Source organism: Poecilia formosa, unplaced genomic scaffold (assembly GCF_000485575.1).
Source record: "Poecilia formosa unplaced genomic scaffold, Poecilia_formosa-5.1.2 Scaffold284, whole genome shotgun sequence".
Lineage (NCBI taxonomy): Eukaryota > Metazoa > Chordata > Actinopteri > Cyprinodontiformes > Poeciliidae > Poecilia > Poecilia formosa.
The window spans coordinates 65734-87898 of NW_006800223.1; the positions used below are offsets into that span (position 1 = coordinate 65734).

At 42.6% G+C, this 22165-nt stretch overlaps 1 protein-coding gene across 3 annotated transcripts in view; it reads right to left on the reverse strand.

Annotated features, from left to right (window-relative positions):
* Window positions 1–1149: 1149 nt before the first annotated feature.
* Window positions 1150–22165, reverse strand: part of arid2 (AT-rich interactive domain 2) — a 33438-nt gene continuing 12422 nt past the window's right edge. For 2 of the 3 annotated variants that reach the window (XM_007571615.2, XM_016681525.1), the window contains 18 exons: window positions 18439–18572; window positions 14451–14669; window positions 14063–14130; window positions 13355–13424; window positions 12026–12276; window positions 11712–11808; window positions 11427–11636; window positions 11072–11236; window positions 10328–10409; window positions 10088–10222; window positions 9753–9970; window positions 7081–9434; window positions 6080–6234; window positions 5836–5974; window positions 5623–5708; window positions 5394–5517; window positions 4535–4626; window positions 1150–2869 (listed from right to left, as the gene is read on the reverse strand). In XM_007571615.2, the coding sequence (XP_007571677.1) occupies window positions 2758–2869; window positions 4535–4626; window positions 5394–5517; window positions 5623–5708; window positions 5836–5974; window positions 6080–6234; window positions 7081–9434; window positions 9753–9970; window positions 10088–10222; window positions 10328–10409; window positions 11072–11236; window positions 11427–11636; window positions 11712–11808; window positions 12026–12276; window positions 13355–13424; window positions 14063–14130; window positions 14451–14669; window positions 18439–18572 (4711 nt within the window). In that variant the 3' untranslated portion in view covers window positions 1150–2757. The remainder of the gene's footprint in view (window positions 2870–4534; window positions 4627–5393; window positions 5518–5622; window positions 5709–5835; window positions 5975–6079; window positions 6235–7080; window positions 9435–9752; window positions 9971–10087; window positions 10223–10327; window positions 10410–11071; window positions 11237–11426; window positions 11637–11711; window positions 11809–12025; window positions 12277–13354; window positions 13425–14062; window positions 14131–14450; window positions 14670–18438; window positions 18573–22165) is intronic. The other variant, XM_016681524.1, reaches the window with a different exon arrangement.

Genomic DNA, 22165 nt, shown 5'->3' on the forward strand with positions numbered 1-22165 from the left:
TGCTCCATGTTTCCTATACTTGTAGAAGAAAAAAAAAAAAAACACTTGTAAATATTTCCAGCTGCGAAAAGCATGAACAACCAACAAGCACTGACATGTCGTAGTGCCCACGCTCTTCATCACCAACACATGGAGGACAATGTACAGGAATAAGCAGCAATAAATCTAATTTTTTTTGTAGTGGCATATTATTTGAATGAACATATGGAAAGGTGCCATTTTTATTCTTCATTAATGAATAGTAAGAGTCTTCTTAGCACCCCTGATGTTCAAATTAAGGATGCACAATATTATCGGCACAGGTCGATATTAGCTGGAAAATTTAATATTGGATATCGGCCATTCCGTCTAAATAACACCGATAGAAAAGGTATTTTTATATGACAAACTAGTGGCAATAATGCCTGCAGCACAGCACATCCAGTTTGCACTGTTGCCATAGTCTTAGAGAGAGCAAATATCTTGAATAAATTTGACATCAAACATAATGCAAGTTCAAATTGTTGCATCATTTTCAGCCTCCTTTGTAGCATTTGCATTTGGTAGCTGGCTAAACTGACAAAGATAATGCAGGATTTTAATTCCACAGTAGAGAAAGTCATATAGTTTATAGTAAGTAGGTATAGGAAAATAAAAATATCGGTATCAGTATTGGTTATCGGCCAAATGAGTTTTAGTAAATTGGGATATCGTACAGCCCCCGTTCAAATGAGAAATGATACAAAAGACTAAAGGCCGTCTGATTTTAACTTTTCTCCTTCACTTAAATGTACATTGATAGATATCAACTGGAATCATTTTTTTAAAAGCTTTTTATGCAACCATCAGTGCTAGCACGAAGTGTAGAGTGAGAATCTGTAACAAATGTAGGTGTACTAAAAGAATAACACCTTGAACAAGGGAAAGATCCCTCAACACGTCATCAGTGATGTTATTTAAAAATAAAATATTTAAGCCAGGCACTGTAAACCTGATATAAAAAGCTGCTTTTAGAAAACTTAATTTATCAAAAGGAAATAAGTATTAAAAGGAAATTAGTTACGCTAAACTTGGCTGTACGTAAAAATACCCTCTTATGAAATCATCAACTGTCTCTCCTTTGCTAAACAGATAAAAAGAAAACAGGAAAGAAACGAGCAAAGCCCCAGGCAAAATGTTCAGTGTTTTATTTAAAAACTATAAACAGTCACCAAAGTAAATAAAGCCAATCTCTAACAGACTGTTAGGTCTATGTATAGTCACACATCCTACTGACACCGCAGAAATGAAGATGGTTGGGGTCGCCCCGGTCAGATGCTAATATGACAGGCAGTCAAATGTTACACAACACACGGTAGAGAGGACAGTCTGAGGATGTGAGCCGGAATGTGGCATGGTAGTAAGAATGAAAAAATAGTACAATAAAACTCCACACTATATTAAGATAGAAAAAAGTAGTGAAGAAAATATCATACCTGCACGTAAAGCAAAGAACACAGGAGAAAACCTGTATAAAAACTCCATGTATTTAAACCAATTTACAAATACAAAAAAATTTTTGGTACGCGCACCGTGCCCGTACGATGACAAAAAACGCTTACAGTGGATTATATGTTCCTTGTGTGTGTGTGTGTGTGCGCACGTGTTGAGGGGAGGAACGTGTGGGGGTTGGGGGATTAGGGGAAGAGAATACCTTCAATATTTTTTTTTCTTCTACAAAATGACATGAGATATATTATTCCATACTCTTTCAGCCAGCAAAATGAGTTCTACAAGGTATTATAATACAAAAAATGTCACAGTTCCACAAAAAACTGCTTTTAACCCCATCCCTAAGCTTTACAGCATCAGTACCTTTGCAGAATTATTTACAAGTTTTTAAGTACATTCATCCACTGCTGAGTATAGAATCACATTAGATACAAGTGACCAAGGATCATTTAAAAAAAAGCAAAACAACAAAAACAAACGTACTACTTTATTAAATCCTGTCAAAGTAATGCTTCTATTACCCCACAGAGTGTGTTCTCCAGTGGCTGCATCGGCATCAAAGGATCTTCTTTATATATATTCACAATATATTTACAAGATTCTTTTTTTTTTCTTTTTATTTATTGTAATGGTATTCATTTCAATAATAAATAAGTGAAAATATATTGACTCAAGTAAGAAAACCAAGCTACCGAGTTTCTAAAGAAAAATTTTCTCTGCTCCAGTCGCCGGCCGAGTCGTCCTTGCACCCAACCCTGTGAGAAACCTTCAGTAGCCCCGCCCCCTCCGCGGCCCCGCCCACTCGTCACCCTAGAACTCAAGCACACTCCTGTTAACGGGATCACCAAAAGAAAAAGGAGGAGGAAAAAAACGACAACATTGAAACAAAAATGTGCTCATGTTTAGGGGGGCTTTGTCAGTGGGGTCCCTCGGGGAAGCAGTCTCAAGGAGCTCCCCCTGGTGGGCAGCTGGTGGAAGATCCCCAAAGGCAGTTTCTTTTTCTTTTCTTTTTTTTTTTCTCCCTCTTTTTGTTTTTTTCCCCCCCGTGTGTGTGATGTAGAGGGCAGGCGGTTGGACCAAGGCTGGCGAGCGAGGAAGTAGGTGAGGGATCAAATGGAGTTTTAGGGGTGGAGGTGGAAGAGGCAGAACTTCGTCTTGGTTCCCTCCTCCTCCGCTTCCCCGCGAGTCCCTCCACCCGTGGTGGACCGGGTACGGCTCGCCGGCGCCTTCGCTCCGCCCTTCGCAGGAGCGAGGGCTGGAGGATGGCAGGGGGTCGTCCTTTTGGCGTTAAGCCTGAAGCGAGCGCGTGAGTTCATAAAGGCATTTGGCGAGCGTGGTGGAGACCTCCATATTACTTAAAGCCAGCACAGAGAGGTGCGTCTCGTGCCTTTTTACCAACCTGAGGGACGAAAAAGAAAAAAATCTATAAAGATCAGCAAAACATCACATGAAACCTGCATAATTAAAATCTGAAATGTGGGAATTCAGGTTTTTCCTACAGTGATGGCTACATTTATTTACTCCTCTGCTAACGACACATTTAAAGTAAAGTAAGAAGACAAGTTAAAAAACAAATGCTATATAGATGCAAAAAAAAAAATTGTAAATTGAGTACAATTATTCAATGGGAAAAATATCCAGGTTGGAAAAAAAAAAAGTTACAAGTCCATTAATTGGTACCCATCCAGGTAATAGTTTCCCCTTTAGCCAGTATCAGGGGACTTCTGATCACATTTCACAAGGTTGAATCATCCACAGAGAGATGTTTAAGATCACCATGCAAAAGCTGAAAGAACCACTGATGAACAATCAGCAGATTAAGAAAAAAAGACTCCAGGTGTTTCAAAGACTTTATAATTCAGAGCCTTTGGAAGAAAAAAATGGTTCCAGAGCCTCAGAAATCCTCCATCATACAAAACACTAGTAATTAGGTGCTTTTTCAACTAAAGTATTTCTTTTCAAAAAACTCAATCTTAGACCTATACTCAGATACAGTAAAGCCCCAATAATTTAGTAAATTCCACCTGTTTACATGTGCAATAGGGCTGTAGTGATACAATAATCTCACGATACGATACACGATATTCTGCTCACGATACGATATATATTGTGATATCCCCTCAAATGATACAATTCAATACACTTTTGCAATTTTCTGAAAGATTTTAGAGGGACAGAGTGATTTTGGTGATATTTTGTGACTGTTATAGAGTTGGATTGAATTAATTTAACTGAAAACTGATTAAAAGTACCAACTACACAATACCTGGCTCTGGTTGGACATGGACACAGATTTAAAGTCAACAGCTGGACAAAATGAATCAAAGAAGTGGTGAGAAAACATGTTCCTTTTAATTGAAACAGTACAAACTGTAGCTTGCATGCATTTGTAAAGTAAATAAAGTACACCAAGTACCCTGCTCTGAATAGTTTGATACCTTTTTAACCTTGACACTTAACATCTGAAGGAATCACTCTAAGCCTGATGACCTAATCACTCTCCTGGCGAAGCAAGCAATGAGTGAGCAAGGTGATAGTTGGATGTTATGATACTTGCGGATGAATATCAATTTTTTTTCTAGGAAAGAAAATATCGATATATATCGCAAAATCGATATTACACAGCCCTAATGTGCAATGCATTATAAGGTAGGTGGAGCCTTGTTGTCATGGAGACTTGGTAAAGCCCAAGACGCCTCTCTTCGTGGTAGTTCTCCCTCACCATCCTGCTCACTGTGTGTAGTGGAAACTTAATTAAGGCCTCCCGCCTTCAAGAGCTGAAATATTGCATCATGTTCATACCAGTGGAACTCAGAAGTCATGGATTACTGACACAAAGCTTCTAAAAATAATAAATAAAAGATGCTTATAGAGGCACTAATAACTAATCCTTTTGAAAAACAATAAAATAGACGATATTTTAAGGCTTTATATTCATTTTCACCAGGGTTTACCAAACAATGTGGCCACAACTGTATTTTGTAGATTTAATTATATTGAAGAAGACTTAATTACATCACCACAGTGTGGATTCAAACTTCATTCAGTCAAGCAGGAAACTTACATGCGACCACAGTCTGAGTGCTTGGCGATGTTCTTTAATGTTAAGGCAGCAGTTAGTCGTATGTGTTTGGTCACTGGTCCCTCCTTCTCGTCCTACAAGAAATACAAACATCACTTTTCTCAGCAGGTTATCTTAATGAGAAGCTCAGTCGCCTACTACATCATCCGTGCTTTTTTCCCTCTTCTATAATGTCTCTGCATACTGAAACAGTATTTGTTTTTGGCTTTCTGATTGCCTTCAACAAGCAGAAGTGACACCCAGAAAGTCAACAAGTCTAATATAATCAATTAAAAGGTCTGTTGAGTTTTCCCACAGTAAAATTCAAGCACTTTCAAGGGAAATTTTAAAACTTTTCCAGCACCACACTATGGAGATAAAAAAAAAATAAAAAATACAAATGATCTAAAGACGACATTTTCAATGCACTATTTTATGATATCTTTTACTACTGTTAATACCTCGTGATGGTGCGCTACATTCTACAACAGAGACATGGTAAACCAAAAAGTAAAGATAAAAAAAAATGTTTTGAAATTTTTGTAATTCTGTCAAAAAACAAGAGAATTTTGGTCTGATTTAACTTCAGACAGTGGAAAAAAAATTCAAATGTATTCTTTTCATCAAGTCTTAGACTGGACTTTATTACAAAAGAGCAGTTTGAATATGAAACACTTTCTAAAAACACCTGTTGAATTTAAAGCTTTTATGAGGATTTCAAGAACCCGCATGAACCCTGAATATAAAAATGGATACCGTTTTTCTTTTTTTTTAAATACGAAAAGTATTGTAAATTCCATCATGAGTCAAAATATTAATAATAGTAGTTTTTTAAAAAGTGTGTGAGGCTGGCTGTACTCACTGTGAAGTCCCTGAAGACCAAGTTTCGAGAACCTCTACGTAGGGCCATGAGAGCTGCGCTCGGATGATTGACGATTGCTTTTGGTGCTCGTTGTGCCGGAGTGCTGCCTGCCGCTGGCGGAGTCCTTCACAGACCAAACACAAACCGTTGTTAGCAAAGCTGATATTTGATAAACGCGGATGATTTTGATTCAAGCTACGAGTCGCGTCAGACGGGAAGTTGCACGCACTGGGAAGATGTCTGATTGGGACTTTGTGCTTGCTGCTCCTCTAGTTTGAGTCCAGCCAGCAAAGCCTCTCTGGAACAGTGTTTATCCTGGGGAAGCAGAGAAGACACGGTTCACACAACGTTAAATACTGTTTTTATATCAAGGCAGTAATATAACAAGGTCAATATTGGAGAGTAAAAATTATTTCTCATCTGGCCGATGATGGGATTTTACCTGCAGATGTGTGATGAAGGACAGTCTCTGCCGGGGGAAAGGTTCACACCCCTCCCACAGACAATGCCCTCCATACACGTCTTTTCCTCCGTGTTGCGTTGCTGCGTGGTAAAACACTTGAGACGGAGTTTCGAACCACCTGGAAGACACCGCAAACAAAAAATAAAACATGGAAGTTTTTACAAAGACGTGGCTGAAATGATCACACATCAGGTGAAAAGAGAAGCAGAAGGGGGCGCTGTACCGTTTACACGACTGCCACAGACACTTGAAGTTCTGCCCTGCTTTCCTGCCCGGTTCCGTCGGCGACGTGGGGGTCTGCTGCGCTGGGAGGTGCGGACTGTGGTTGCCTGCTGGTGCCGGCTGCGAGGAGGGAGCTGGGGGCGGGGTGGCAGTCGGCTGGAGAGGAGACACGGTTTTAGAAACATGGACGACTGACAAACGGCTTCGTCGGACGCAGGCGTGAGATCAGGATTAGGGCCAATCTGTTGGCTGAGATGTAACCCAGGCCCTTCTCTTGGCAAAGGTTGTTCACTCAGCTGCTTCGCTGTAGGAGGTGGGTATCAGTGAGAGCCACATGGTCTTGACTGGACTCACCTTCTTAACCTCCAAACTTTTAGATATTTGAGAATTTACCCAACAACAGCCCCGCTGAGAATACTCTAAACTCAAAGTACATTTACAGCAAAGATACCAGTAACTTAGCAACTCAAATTTTAAATATAGAAAATGTCATAGATGACATTAGAACCTTAATTAAGGTTGCAAAGTGACAGTTTCTACATTGTGAATAGGATTTCAATCAAAAACCTTTTCCACACCAGTAGGAGGCGACAGACAGGTGTAACTTTTTGAGCTCATTTCTTAACAAAAACAAAAAGTAGAAAAACGGCTCCACAGCTGAGGTTTCTAAAACAAAATCTATACTAGATATCTGAAAAGTGGGCATCTATATAACCTTTTTATTAATCTCAAAACGTCACTAAATATAACAAATAATTTAAAAAAAATCCCCACCAAAACATTGTTTGAATTTTACTAAAAAGATTAAATTCAGAAGAAAAAAAAAACAAGTTCTGCTAAATACTCATGTTGAAGACAGGATCTATGTCAGTGATTCTCCTTTTCCAGAATTTACTGTCATCAAAAGTCTAACTCATGCGGTAGACCAAACATCAAGTCCCATTAGGAGGAGAACATATGCAGAAATGTGGTTTATGTGGAGGAAACCCCAGAGTGACTCACCGTGGCGCCAGCTGCTTGTGTAGGCGAGCAGTTCCTCTGCTGAGTGGCGTTCTCTATTGCTACTTTGGCTACTGTGCTTGGGTCCGTTCCTGCCGGGACCGCCACCATGGTGGCGCTGCTGCCGGCGTTGTTGGGGTCGCTGATGGTGATGATCCGAACTCCCACCTTGCTGGGGATCCCGGAGGAAGTCGCCGCCGCCGGGCTGCGCTCTTCGCTCTCGGCGGGCCTCTTGAGGCCCCGGGGCTCTGAGGCCAGGCCGTTTGCCGGAGAGGCGGTGGGATTCTGCGAAGCGATGGAGCAGGGCAGCGTGGAGTTGGGGAGCAGTTGCTGTCTGAGCACAGGATTGCCGTGCCCCAGCGCCGGCCCCAGAGGTCCGTTAGTTAGTTCCGAGGGCGGCCGGTGAGCTGCAGGCTGGGGTCCGTTGGCCAGGCGCTCGGTCTGCTGGGCTTTGGCAGTGTCCTGCTGGGGAGGGGGCGGACTGGGCAGACTCTGATCTGAAGTCTTTTCAGAGGCGCCCACATCCCCGTTCCCCAAGTACTGTTTGGAAGCAATGTGATTTGGAATGTTTTTGTTAAAGTTGCCACCGCTATCGCCCCGCTCAAAGTCACACACCCCATTGACCAGGGTCTTTTTGGGGTCGGCGTTGCCCTCGAGAGGGGCGTTTGGGCCTGGAGAGAGAGCCTGCTTCCCGTTGGAGGAAAGGCTCTCCGTTGCCGGGCCGTTGAGTACTCCCTGGCTGTTCCCTGAGTGATTTGGAGGTAGATTCGGCTCCACGCACTTCCCACCGTTTAGTAGCTTGGCACCTGCCGCGACGTCCCCGTTCCTCGTTTTGCCGTTCGAAGGGTCTCCTTCTGCCAACGAAGAGTTCTCCATCACCTCTATCTTCCTTTCGTGGATATGCAGCCCTGTGGCGTCCTTGGCCTCTTCCTCCTTCTGACAAATTATCTTGTCTCCTCTGAGGGGAGCCGGCAGTGGCGGTGGGAGCGGCGCACCTGTTGAGACGTGATGGGGGACTGTTCCAGTAGAAAACGGTGGTGGTGGGACACCCGGGGCCACGACGCCCTGGCTGACTGCGGCGACGGCAGCAGTAGAGGTGGTGAAGCCAGTGTTGGGGACCACGGTGAACGTGACTTGTCCGGTTGCTGTGGGGGCCTGGATGATGGCCGCTCCACCCGGCGTACTGGTGGAGATGAGCTGCCCTGGCAGCAGCTGGACTGCTTGGAGGGGCGGGGCACCTGAAGCAGGAAGCTGGCCAGGGACCAGCTGGACGCTGACCGGCTGAGGAGAGGGGTTCTGGTAGATGACCTGTGGGTTGGTGGCTATCGTGTTGTTCGGAGGGGGGACCTGTGGGGCAGGTAGGATCAACTTCCCTCCCGGGGTAGAAGGCCCTCGCTTTGGAAGCAGTAGCTGTTTGATCAAGCTGGATTCAGTGGAGGTAGGTTGAGTGGGAGGAGTTTGGGATATGAGTTGGAGAGGAGGAGGCGGCGGCGGGGGCGGCTGTTGCCGTATCGTGGACAGTGCGTGGCTGACAGCTTGATTGGACTGGACCTGGGTATTTGAGTGAGAGGCAGCAGGTGAGCAGGGACTGGAAGCAGCTCCGGGCTGCCCCGCTATCTGGACAGTCTGGGCACCGGGAATGGAGGCGGGGTTGGCAAGAACGATCTGGTGTATGGCCGGGGTGTAGGCTGCATTCTGCTGGGGATTGGGACTGACTATTACTACGCTCTGTTGAGGCTGAGGCTGCTGGTTGGGAGGGGCTAACGTGGCTGTTGGCCCACCTGACTGGTTTGGTGCTGGTTTGGGAGCAATATTTTGAAATGTAACGCGAGAACCTTGGGAGTTGGCCACGCCCGTTATCCCTATGGCCTGGCTGCCTCCCACCTGGATGGAAGAGGGTACAGAAACCGCAGCAGTAGACTGGGTGTCAACCTGGGGTATTCCACCCTGAGGCCCAGAGACGGGGAGGGTTTGAGGCAGAGGTGGTTGCTGGGTGACCTGGGAGCACACACCTTGTACCCGGGCGGTGAGGATGTGGCCTTGTGGTACTGGCTGAAATAGTGTGACGGGAGCCCCTGTGGGGAGCATGGGAGAGTGCTGCTGCTGAGGCACGGGAGGGGGCGCCGGGTTCTGTGGGCTGTGATTCTGGGCGGCCGCAGCAGATGTTGTGATCTGTACCCCCGTAGCTGTTCGGACCAGGGTTGGGGGTAACTGTGGCGACGCCTGTGGGGGACCAGGGTGACGGGGAACAGTTGGGTGGTTTACACGAGAACTTTCCTGTGCGGGCGAAACCATGGGTGGGGCCCCTGGGGGCCGCACGAACTGTGGTCCAGGATTAGGATGTCCCGGCGGTAACCCTGGTAACACAACATGAATATTTATTAATATACAGATTAATACAATGTTTCAGAAACTTCTGTGTAGAGTAGTGACATCTTCTACAAACAAGCTTCCCATTAAAATTCCATCTGCCACAAGTGAAATATGTGTAATATTGGTAAATGCCAGTCGTCAGCCACACAGCAATATTAACATCAAATATTGATATCAACACAAGTTTTCATATCGGTGCATTCCTAGATACAGTTTTCTTCAACACAAAGCATTTTGCTTGCAGACCAAAATCTTCATCAGACCAGAGCGCCTGCTTCTAAGAAAACAAAAACCAGAGGTACCTGGTGGTGGAGCTTGAGGATCTCCAGGTGCTTCGTGTCGAGCTACAGGAGGTGGAGCAGCTGCGGCTGGGTTCTGGTGTTGCTGCTGGGTTTGCTGGTAGTACAGCTGGATGGGCAGAGGGATCGCTCTTCGCCTTATTCCCACCAGGAGGATCTGAAGCGGGTTGCTGGCTTTTGCCTCCTCTTGCCGCCTCATAGTGTGGTTGGGGAAAACCGTCCTGTGCAGAAGAGAAACCTCGTGATTCTACATATATAAGCCCACTTCTGGGATTTATCTACTGATCTTGCCCAGCAACTAAACTAACTTGATCGAGTCGCGTGCGCTGTGTACCTACCGCAGGCATTTTAGGAAGCCGGTGGAGTTCAAGATGTTGCCGCGTCCCATTTTGCTGCATGTGGCCAGGTACTCAGAGTACATTTCTGATCGTGAAACCGAGCCCTCGGGGTTCGTCTCAAAGTGTGCGTTCAGCCTGTTAGAAAGAAACCAATCAACAGGTTTTAAAGTTACCACAAAATAGAAAAAAAAGTCTTTTTACTTACAAAGATCAACATAGATGTAAAAAGCCAAAACTCACCACTGCAGCGTAAACTTCTCCCCATCTAGCTCGACGATACCAGGTGGTGGTGGTACGTTGGACTGAACAGGGACTCTTGTTACTAAGGAGACATTATGAAAGCATTACAAACTGTTTGCCACAAATTTCATTCACAATACAACTGTAGTGCTACATAGATACCCACTAGATGTCAGCAAACTAATGAAGAACCATGTGCAGAAGCCAGGAGTCTCTTAATTATTGTTATTCACTTTTGTTCAAGACTGGCTGGTTTTGACTGATCTGAAGGAAAACAATGGCAACAGCATTTTTTTGTAACAATGACAGTTCTGAGGAACTTTGGAAGAGTAATTTACACATATCTACAGAGCAGGAAGTTCAACACCTTGAACTTTTTCCTGTCACTTCAATGTATTTTCCTGATAGTTTGACACAAGGTGAAGCAAAATTCTGAAGTGGAATTTTTCAAATTTCTTGCACAATTAAAATCCAAGAAATGTGGTTTGCATTTCTATTTCAAGACTTGCAACAGTTTTAAATTCAATTTAGGTCCAGACTTTGGCTGAGTCCTTTCTAACACATGAATATGCTCTGGTTTTCACTATTCCACTGTAGCTTTGATTTTATGGTTGCGGGCGTCATCTTTCTGGAAGGTGAGGAATCGTTCTTTGCCAACTTTCAGAGATTTTTTTCCTAACGTCTACCAGCCTAACAGAGTAAAAAGAAGTTAAAAAGCCTGAAGCGTCTCTGAGGAGCCCTTACCTGGAACCGTCGCCCCCTGCACCGCTGCAGGTACCTGCTCCACCAGCTGCGGTCGGACCTCGGCGGCCTGGTCGGCGTTGGCCTGGTGCTCGATCAACCGCACTGCCGTCAGGGCGTCGGGCCCAAATGTGTGGAGGTCTACCGACACCAACCGCACCAACAGGTCTGAGCCGGGACAAGGAAGACAAAGCAGACTCAACGGTGAACTTAAACTGAAATGTACTGCTACAGCATAGTGCTGTGAAGAAATCAAATGTTTCAATCTCATTTTTAGATTAGACAAAGCAAAACTTCTGTTTTTCAATCATTTATCAGGGGAAAATCTCTTTAATCGAGACTTTCAGTGAACATGTACCTATGCTGTGGTCAACTGAGGCGATCTTGCTGCAGGGAATCTCTCCCAGTTGGGCCAGCAGGTACAGAACCTCCAAGGAGGCCATGAGGAGCATGAGGTCCGGCAGAGTGAGGAGCATGATCACCTCCCTGTACGACTCCTGGTCCACATACTCGCAGATCAACACGCCGTTATCGTCTGCTTTGCTCAGGTTACCCAGGATCTCCATAGCTAAGCAGAAACAGAGGCTTTTTAGAAACTCTCAAAGCTGCAGGCGTTTCCTACCTACACTTTGACTAGACCCACCTCTCATTTTGAGGAACCTGTCCCTGGACATCAAGCATTTGGTGATGGTGTGAAAGATCAGGTGCGTCGTCCGAAAATCAACTGGATCCAGCTGGAGCTAAGAGATTAAAAAAAAAGACGAGTTTTTAGAGTCTTTATGCAGCCGTCTTATTAAAACCTGATGAAGCTAAGCTAACCACATTAGCATTGCATGCTCCAGTTGGGTGAAACAGGAACTAAACCAGTAACTTTCTCATAGAAACATAGACATTGAGCACACAAACTGAGGATTTTGTCTGGTTGATCTGTAGTCGATACACAAACTGATGACCCACCTCAGCAGCCACGTTGCCCAGCGTGTCCAGTCCAAGCTGTCGGAGTGAGATGAGGTTACAGTGGGCGCAGAGTAAAAGGAAGCGCAGGCACGTTCGGTTGGCCGCCAGCAGCTTGACGTTGGCCTCCTCGAAGGAGAGGTTTCGCAGGATGACGGCGACCTGCAGCACCCGCTGGGCCTCCATGTCACTGGTACCTGGGTTCCGCGGCGGGTGGAAGAGACTCTGCCAGTGGTCCTCCCTGGACGTACCATCTGTGGTCAGAGCAGAAAGGGCGGGGTCGGTCAGACTAAGCCAAGAGGATAGACTGTAGGACTTAAAATCTAGTTTTGGGACTAGATTTAATGAGAAATTGTAGGTTTGCAATTTGACTGGTCCTAACTAGTTTGAATCTCAAAAATCCAGTCTTTTTACACTCAGGGAATGTAACGGCATTCCTAAATTCTGAATTCAAACTAAAATGAAAACTCTTCAGTGCGGAAGTTGTTACTGATTGAAGTCTCAGTATTTTATGCCATCACCAATCACCACTGAAAATGAATTCAGAGAAATAGATTCAAGAAAAAAAAACAAAAAAAACAAACAAAAGGAAAAAAACAGCTTACATTCTATAACATTTTTACGACGGAGTATTAATGTCACGCTAAGAGTATAAAACTCAAAACTAAAAGAGCAGACATAACACAAGACTATGACTTCATTCTCATTACTACGACTTATCGTCATATTATTCCGACTTTAATCTCGTAACACTACGACTACTCCCTGCAGGTTCATTCCTGTAATATTCTGACTTCATTTTTATTCATTCATTCACTGAATGAAGTCTTCCTGGGGATTTTTCATCCTTTGAAAGGATGTTTTTACAATCATTCATCAAAAAATATCTCCAACTTCTGTTGTGGTCTTGTTTAAACCTCATGGAAAATATATTTATTGAGATGATACTGATGATAAAAAGTCTGAAAACTCCAGAAAATAAAAGCTGGCAGTGGTTTTAGAAATGCCAGCTGTTCAAACTAAGCCAATTGCTAATATATGACGCTAAATGTCAATTGCTATTTTCTATTTGCTTTAAAATCCTAGTAAAATCCTCATTTAAGTACCCATCCTTCAATATAAAACACTTATGACTAGTCAAAGGTGTTGTGTACAAATATTCTAAATGCAGGCGTCTTATGAAACATGACAATCTTTATTTCGAGACAAAAAAAAAGTAGTCTATGCCATATATTTTAAAAAAATTAGATATTTACATTATTTTTAAAGATAAATTATGATTTAGTTGTAGATTGGAAATTGGTCACACAACTCTGATCCAAAATGTTTTACCTTGTGCTGAGCTGCTCTTGTCCCAGATCAGCTCTCGGACCTCGGCGTCCTCCACCACCTCCTTCCAGAACTGTGAAGGAACAACATGCCGTCAAAACACTGAGCTAAGGATAGACGGTCCACTGTGTAGTGAGATCAGCTACAGACAAAACGATGATCAGGAAAATGAGTCGGCATTACTCACTGACAAACATAAAAAAAATAAATAAATAAATAAAATGTGGCACATAATTAAAACCAGCAGCAGACTGAAGGTCTTCATCATAAACAACAGGAACAGATTCACCACATCGCAGCAGGAGGTCATTTTTCCCACTTCATCCAAATCTAGCTTTTACTATACAGCAGATCATAGACATAAGGTGAGATTACAGATTCAAACCAGAAGAATGCTCGTTTAAGCTGATTTTACAGCATCAATACTTAATTATTTTGGAGCATTAAAAACCTGCACATCCTCGTCTACTAATGGCCTAATAAATCTTTTCACTTCGAGGACCTAATATTGGATAAATGCCTCAGTAAACAATAAGAGCACCTTATTCCAGATGTTTGTTAGCTGCTCAAGTAAAACAAAAAAAAAGAATCTTTGAACATTAGTGTAGCGTGTTAGCTTAGTTGTTGATGGAAATTTGAGTAATTTGATTTTTATTTATTAGATGTTCAAACTTTAAAACCAGCTTTATTGGAGGTGAGAGGAAACTTTACCCTAACAAAGTCCCGCGAGGTTTTCTCCTTCCAGTCTGTCCCAAACACCACGGAGAAGCTGCCTAGAGCTGGAAAAGAACATAAAAAGGGTTAGAGGGAGAGCCAAGGCTTAGCTTAGTTACTGTTATCTAAATTTGATTTAGGTCCAGACATCTTCTCCCTTCAAAGGCTCCACAACTCCTCCTTGACTAGAAAACTTGGGAGGTGCTAAAAAGAGATCAACATTCATAGGAAAACAAAGAAGAGGGAGAAGGCGGCAGCTGGGTGGTGTTCCTTCAGGATACACAACATCTAAATTAGTCATCGTCTTTACCGACATAATCCCAAACTGTAAAGCAAACTACTACGATCAAATGAAAGTTGAAGTCTTGTGTGTGGGGGGGCTTACAGTCGTCGAAGACGCCGGTGTGGGCCAGCAGCAGCGTGACCAGCTTGGGGTCCTTGTCCAGCTGCATGGCGTGCTTGCTCTCGTTGGAGAGCAGCGTGCAAACGTTAACGGCAAAGTCCACTTCGTTGGGTAGGCCCGAGAGCAGCGAGAGCACCAGTTTGTTGTAGTCGCACGGCTGGGTGAAGTCTGTAGACAGCCCATAACTTTGGCGGAGATAGTCTGGAAGAAAAAGAAAGAAAGGAAAGGAGGACATGCATCAGGCTACATGGAAGAGCAATGAAGAACTGAAGATCAAAGTCTGGAAATGCATACTGTCCTCACTCCATTTTGCTTTTCCATACTTTTTCCATGCAGAATAGGAACTCTGTTTTAAAAGTATTCAATCTACCGAGCTACTCATAATCTAAACCCACATTTCTACAGTGCGAGACGTCCTCACCGTGTTATCATTTAAGAAATCTCAAATAGAAATGATCCAGTGTTACAAAGCACAATCTGTCAACAAATGTGAGAGTCTTCCCTGTAATCCTGCTCGATTTTCCTCAATCCTTCTGTGTGTGTGTGTGCGTGTGTGTGTACGTCGCTTTTTCCAGACAACGGCTTCTTCAGTTTGGTGAGGGGTCTTAACTATAGTATTTCCAGCCCTAAAATGTTTTGTGCTCGCAGATATCACTCGGGTCAGTTTCTCCTACATTAGCAACAGATATGAAACGACTTCAGTCTGGGAGAAACCGCTTCATTTCATCACTTCCACAGCCTCTTCCTGCCTTATCTCTTTTATCTTCAAAAAAAAAAAAAAAAAAAATCAGCTTTTCTTTTCTTTAAGTCAGCTCAGCTCAGAAAACCTTCCAGCAGCAATCAGGTTTTATAGACCGCATTTGCAGAACCAAGCATCATGTAAGCCGCTAAAAAACACAATTTACAAGGTTTGCAGAAAGATCTGTAAACAACTCCTGGGAGACATAAAACTACAAGTAGGTCTTTACACAAATCGCAGCAGTTAAATGAATACTTCACAAACTCTGCAGAGCATGAGAACTTACTGTCATCTGAAGGGAATGAAAATACCCACTGGCCTGTGTTCAGTTTCCATGGTAACCAGCTACACTGGATGATGGTATTAGACTACTACTAATCACCTTTTTTTTGTCAAACATAATGAGCGATTTGAATACAATAAATCTTCAATAAGCTGGGATGAAAACGTATGATTTTTGGTAACAGAGCAATAGATAATCATCTAATGGAAAAAGTACATAAAGTTACATTTTTAGGGGCACAAACTCAACTGGAAATCTCATAAAATACATAAAATGTTATTCATTCAAATATCTTGAAATGAGACTTGGTTAATTTAAAAACGCTGTTATATTTAAAGCTAAAAATGAGGTTATTGATAATTTACAAAAGTTATTTGTCTTGAGCTCAAGACATAAAAACAACAGAAGGAAATATGATTTAAAATGTTTGTTTTTTTAAACAGATGTGCATTTCAGTGCATGTAGTAAAACTATGGAACAGTTTGGATGAGTGAGTGGAAACAAAACGTCTAAAATAAATAAATTCAAAATAATATGTTGTTTGCAAATTATATTGTTAATTTAATGCATATGGTCAAGAAAATATATTTTGTAACTGCTGTACTGCAAGTGTTGAAAGAGAATGCATATGAATTAATGATGAAGTTTGAATAAAGTTTTGCTTCATTTTCATCAGTTAATTATTCATCTTTGTGTGGCTGCTGATTGGTTTAAAGCTTTAAGACTAAAGCTGCTGGTCTAATAATCAGAACAATGTGCTATAGTGAAAACTATGACTAGCTTGTGTTTGTGCATTTTCAATAAACTGCATTTCCCACAGCGGTCGTGTTTTGGAGTCAATTAGCTGAGCAGAAGCAAGAGAAAGAAAGAAAGGAAGAAAAAAAGAAACAGAAACAAAGAAACAAAGAAAGAAAAAAAGAAAAAGAAAGAAACACAGAAAGAAAGGAACAAAGAAAGAAAAGGAACAAAGAAAGAGAAAGAAAAAAAAACGAGGTTGAGACTAAAAAGGCTGGAGACTAATCTGAACCGAGGTGGAAGGAAAACCAACAACAAGTGCGTCCTTCTTCCCTTCATCAATAACCGCTGTCAGGAAAGTCAATTATCTGAGAGAGCAGCCCCACCGGCCGACACTACAGCCCTGTGTGGCGACGGGACGGCTCGCATTCACAGAGCCGCAGCCCAGATAAGGAACACAGAGCCGCCGGTTTCAGTGGACTCCACACTGACATGCAGTTTTAAATCCTCCGAGCTGGTTTTTCCTCATGAAAACAGCTGCACTCCTGCTGGAGAAAACGGACACTTGATGCATTCATGTGGGGAGGGAAGGAGTTAGGGAGGGTATCCTGATAACCTTGGTGAAAACACAGCAGTACAGTGAACGGAACTGAATGAATCAGTGCTGGAAAAGTGAACAACAAACGGGAGAATAGAATGTGTTTAAAGTAGATAGCGAAGTGCTTTGTATTTTCTGCTGTAAATGCAACGCGATCCCACACTTAGAAACTGATCTTCATGTCAATACTGACTAAATAACTGAACAATCCAGACTTTCATTATTGGAATGATGAAGGCATTCCTTAGGCAAATTAAAATGGTTTGTGTGTTCTGCTAAAAAGACACCACAGACCCATTTGTGTGTGTTATTCAGACTACTAATGCAAAAATGCAGCATTTATTTTAAATGACAATTCTAACAGTACTGATATAGAAGCCCATTTTTGTTGCAGCCAAACAGATTCGGAGCTAATTACAGTGCATTTCTATGAGGTTATGAAGTGTAGAGTGGCAACAACAACTGGTCAATCAAATGACCAGCAGCTGAAATCAGCCAATCTTCCCCTAAAAAAAAGCAGATTCTCCAACTTTTATGCTGCGTGAATTCATCAAAATCCTCAACGTCACATTTCTCCCTCTTAAGCTTCTGCAGTCCATCATCTTTCATTGGACTAGAGAACTACCCTGACCGGAGTTAGAAACTCAAAAAAACCTGATCCGTTTCAGATTCATGAACGCACCACTCCACAGTGTTACCAGGCAATACTGTTTGGTGTGATTTTATCACTTTCTCAGGTCTAAAAATGAGCCGTTTGCCACAAGATATCAACTTATGGATTGAGTCAGAGCAGATTTCAGTTGTGTTGCCTTAGTGGAGCATGCTGTAGTGGGAAATGTTGGCAAAGATCTAGAAGTTAAGTTAATGATCTACATTGTTTTACGACTGTTTTTGGACCAAAACTGCAACATCTGTTACATTTTCTCTGCACTGTGTCAAATGAACCAAACCCTTTGAAAACTAAATAATTCAGGCCTTATTAAAAGAGTCTTTACTTCACAGCCACTACGGGACAGTTTACAGAAGATTGTGATTATTTTTTACTTCATTTTCAATTTATTTATTTAAAATCTGGAATAGTTTTTTGTGTCATTGATAATCAATTTGGGTCATTTGCTCTTTAATGACAGATTTCCATCTGTGTCTTTCTGTATATTACTTTAAAAAAAAGGGGGGGTGGGGGTTGTAAATCAAATCTGGGCTGGACAAATTTCCAAATCCACTTCAAAGCTCAAAAATGACATTTATGCATCTTTTCATACAGTAAAAATTAGCACACTGCAATTAAAGAAAGCTCCTTTGGGATCTCCGAGTGTATGAAAAATCATTTCAGAGCAGATTATCCGGAAATTAAAAATACTGAAGCTTAGACAGTTTATGCTGAGGGGACAACATTTCAAAACCCATCTGATTAATAGAACCAAGAAGAGAGCTTTGATGTTTTCTAAATGAAATGAATAATAATAATTTTAAAAAAAACTGACATGAGATGAGAGCGTCTGAGCCATAGATATGGAGTTACAGCAAATGAGAGTCTCCCATTCAGAAGGTAACTGGGGCAGCTGGGGCTCAGGAGGATGGTGAGGAAATGACAGACAGGGGGCGCTCTGCTTACCTGATACAACGTGCTGCTGGTAGTTGTAGGAGCTGGGGATTGCACCGACTGGAAGGAAGGCTTTGGGATTCCCCGGCTGCGCCTCTTCATCATCCTCGCCGAAGTGGTGGACCTTCTCGTACTTCTCCAGGTATCTGTGTCAAAGGAAAAGAGGAGCACGGTCAACCTCCCAGTGTTCAGCTTTAATTGAAACACTTTCTGTTTAAGCAAATGTAATAATATGCAGAATAGGAATGCGTGGTCAATCCTAGTTTCTTTATGGCTGTCTCTGCTTTGGTTTAAAGGTGCAGTATGTGTTTTCTCTCCAAATAGTGCCTATCTAAAGCATAATCAAGTAACAGTCTACAGTTACTATAAAAACGATGTAGGGATCTTAAATGTGGCTTAAAAATTATGTTTTTGGGATTTAACACCTTGAAACAGTGACTGTTTAAAACAAAGTTTTCACCAGTGTCACACTCTGAAGTGGCTCCTATATTGAGCTCAGCAGATGCACAGTTCCAACAGGTGTTTGCTAATTGCTGCTGGCTAGTCTGAAGGAGCGGAGTGGTTAAGTCACAGGGGAGGGGAAACTTTGAAACTGCACCTCGAAGGCGGCACTAGGTGCATCCAGGTGTTTTGCACAGCTGAATGGTTGCCATGGGAGATAAAAGGACTTCTCAAACATGCATAAAAAAGTCAAGGCAACACTCCAGATATGATTTTGATGAGTAAACAAAAAAAAAAAAGTACATTTTATGTAATGCCGCACCTTTAACAGTGTCTGTTGAAATATTAGCTCAGCTCTTATTTTGAGAACCGGTAGCAGCAGCTCCCTCCCTTCAGACTGCACCGTCTGAGCCAGATTCACATGCTTCTTGTTTCAACCCTGAGTAGCTGCTGGACCCCAAAGAAGTTTCTCTTTTAGTTCTGATAGCAACTGAAAGCAGCTTGCCAAGAAAAATGTGCAACTTCCCAATGCAAGTTAAATTTATTCAATTAAACCAACATTCAAACAAGAACAACTTAAAATGCTCAAAAGTTGTTGTTTTTTTTTTATTTAAACAAAACAACTGGCACACAGGATTTCCAGACATCCTGGCTGCGTTCCTGACAAATCTCAGCCCATTCAGCCCAACATCCATGAGCCACAACTGCTTTTAGAAAACATCAACAGCTTTACAACAATGTTCAAGTCGGGCAACTTTGACAGCCACTTCAGTATCTTCCATGACTTCTTCTGAAACTACAGGTCTTCTGCAGTCAGTCGACGGTTTTTGATCTACCTTCACAAGAATCAAATTCTAATGATCAATTAATGGTTTATTAGATTAAAATGACTTCCAATTGATTAGTAACATTTGCTTAAACCTTCTTTTAAGCAAATATAGAGCAGCCGCTGGTCATCTTTAAGCAGAGCCAGTTGATACAGAAACAAAGATGGCGGGGTCATAATGGAACCTGAAAGAGAAACTACCCAAACAGAATCCGGTGCGGAATGCAAAATGAAATTTATGCGGTTCTGTTTTGAAACAAACACTTGACAAGCTTCTTAGTTATCATTTTAACAGTGCTGCATGGCAGAGCAGCATCAGCTTCTCAACCAAACATTACAGATTTGCTACAAAACTGACGATAATAGGTCAAAAAAGCAGAGGACTTTTTTTTTATTATTCAACAAGTGATTTGTTAAATTTTATGAGCATGTTTAAGCTTAATGCTGTCAAAAAAAAAAACACTACTTTCAAGTAAGGATTTAACACAACTGGCACAAAATAATGTTCAAGTTTTGTATCTTTTTAATACAGTACATAGTAACCATCTATGTTATGGCCTTTTTGACAGAAGAGAAAAACTCTTTAAGCACATCGCTGCTTATAAATTAATTTAGTTATACGACAAGATCAATCAACTTTAGATTAACTTGATTGTTAACTTGCATCCCGACTTGTATAAGACGTTCAATATCTGATTAAAAACTCACAAAAATTGGCACCGATTTCTTTAATTTTGGGTGAAACATAAATATGAAACCAATCTCATCTGTTCTGCAAATAAATATGAAACCAATCTCATCTGTTCTGCAAAGATCTGAAAATCAGCCAATGTCTCCTTTTGCTCTGCTGAGAAAGAAGGCTGATTAACCGACCCGCCTGCCAGGTCACTGCTGCCAACTTGTTTTTTAGATAAAAAAAAGTAATACATCTAACATGGGCCTTTTGAACAATCTGTGATCAACCATGAAACTGCAATTGGTGGACCCAAAAACATGTCACCAAGAAGTTCAACTTCAGCCCTAGCTTCCAGAAATAGTTCTGAATTAAATGTATGAAACCGATTCATGGCAACATGTAAATAACCAGGACATCATTTCAAACTCTGACCAGCAGAAGCCGAGCCAACATCTTCTAGTCCAGCTAATAAACAACCAGAGTTAGATTCTAAATAACCAAATGCATGATTTCATCACCAACCAGCATCGGGTTGAACATCGAGCAAGATTCAAGAACTTAACAGTCATCCATACTGTCCAAGACCACCTAAACAAGTTCTCTGCTCATCTTTCCCCAGGTGTTCTGATGCTCCATCTGGTTCTGTTCCCACATCCCTGCTGCTGCCAAACAAACTGATCACATCTCTGGTTTTAATGCAGAGTCTCGTCTCACTCTGTTGGTTCAACAGGCGGCTGCTGCTCCTAAAAGCCAGGCTAGGATTCTCTTCAACAGAACCACCAAAGTCGCAGATCTCTGTGACATTCACACAAGAATGTGACCGCTTCGGTCACATTCACAGTGACCGAAACGCTGAAAAGGCCGGAAATAAAGACGAGTTCCCTCTTGGCGAGAGGAAAACGTTTCTCCAAGAACATCATGCAATTTGATAAATACCTGGTAGCGATGAACACACACACACACACAAAAAAAACCCTGGGCAGTGTGGCAGTGAGTCACAGAACGGGTGCCTGCCTCTGAATTAGGCCCCCACTTGTTCACCGAGGTAATCCCCCGCTCGGCACGCCGGACTATAAATACACTCTGCCATCATTTGGAAAGAGAGCGAGAGAGAGAAAGAGGAGGGAGGGAGAGAGATAGAGCTGACTGCATCGTCATCAACCGCTGTCTGAGATAAAAAGCAGGGTGGGGGACGGGATGGGGGAGTGGGAGGGTTGTTGAGTGCAGCTGCACGTGACAGCACTTCCCCTTCTCTTCCCTTCTCTACTCCCCCTACACGCATGAAAAGAGCAGCAGCCTCCTCCTGCGGGAGAGACGTCTACCAACCGACAGAGAGCACAAACCGCCAGCGTTTGCATGAATTTCACTACAACCGTTCAGGAGTGAGTGAGAGAGAGATGGAGCTGTACCAACGTTCCCTCCAGCCGATGCAGAGCGTGATACTGCCCCTGTCAGGGCCGTTACTTACACACATCTGGATCGCAGAGGAAGAGGAATCCTCTGGCTTTCATTCCTGAATGCCAACAGCCCAGATGCCCTCACTGCGAAATACAGAAATGTAGAAAAAGAGCGGTTTGCCCCCTGCTGGACATGGACACAGACCACTGGTGTATGTTTTCAAGCAGGGTCAAAAAAGTGTTCAAAGAACCATCTTTTAACAAGGTAGAGTCAGACTGGATAGAGACAGAGATGCAGCGATCCAATATCAATATCTGTACAGATATTGAAAAGAATTGTAGATCATTTATGAGCGACAATGTGCCCGATCCATAAGAGCAAATCTATTCAGCAAATTC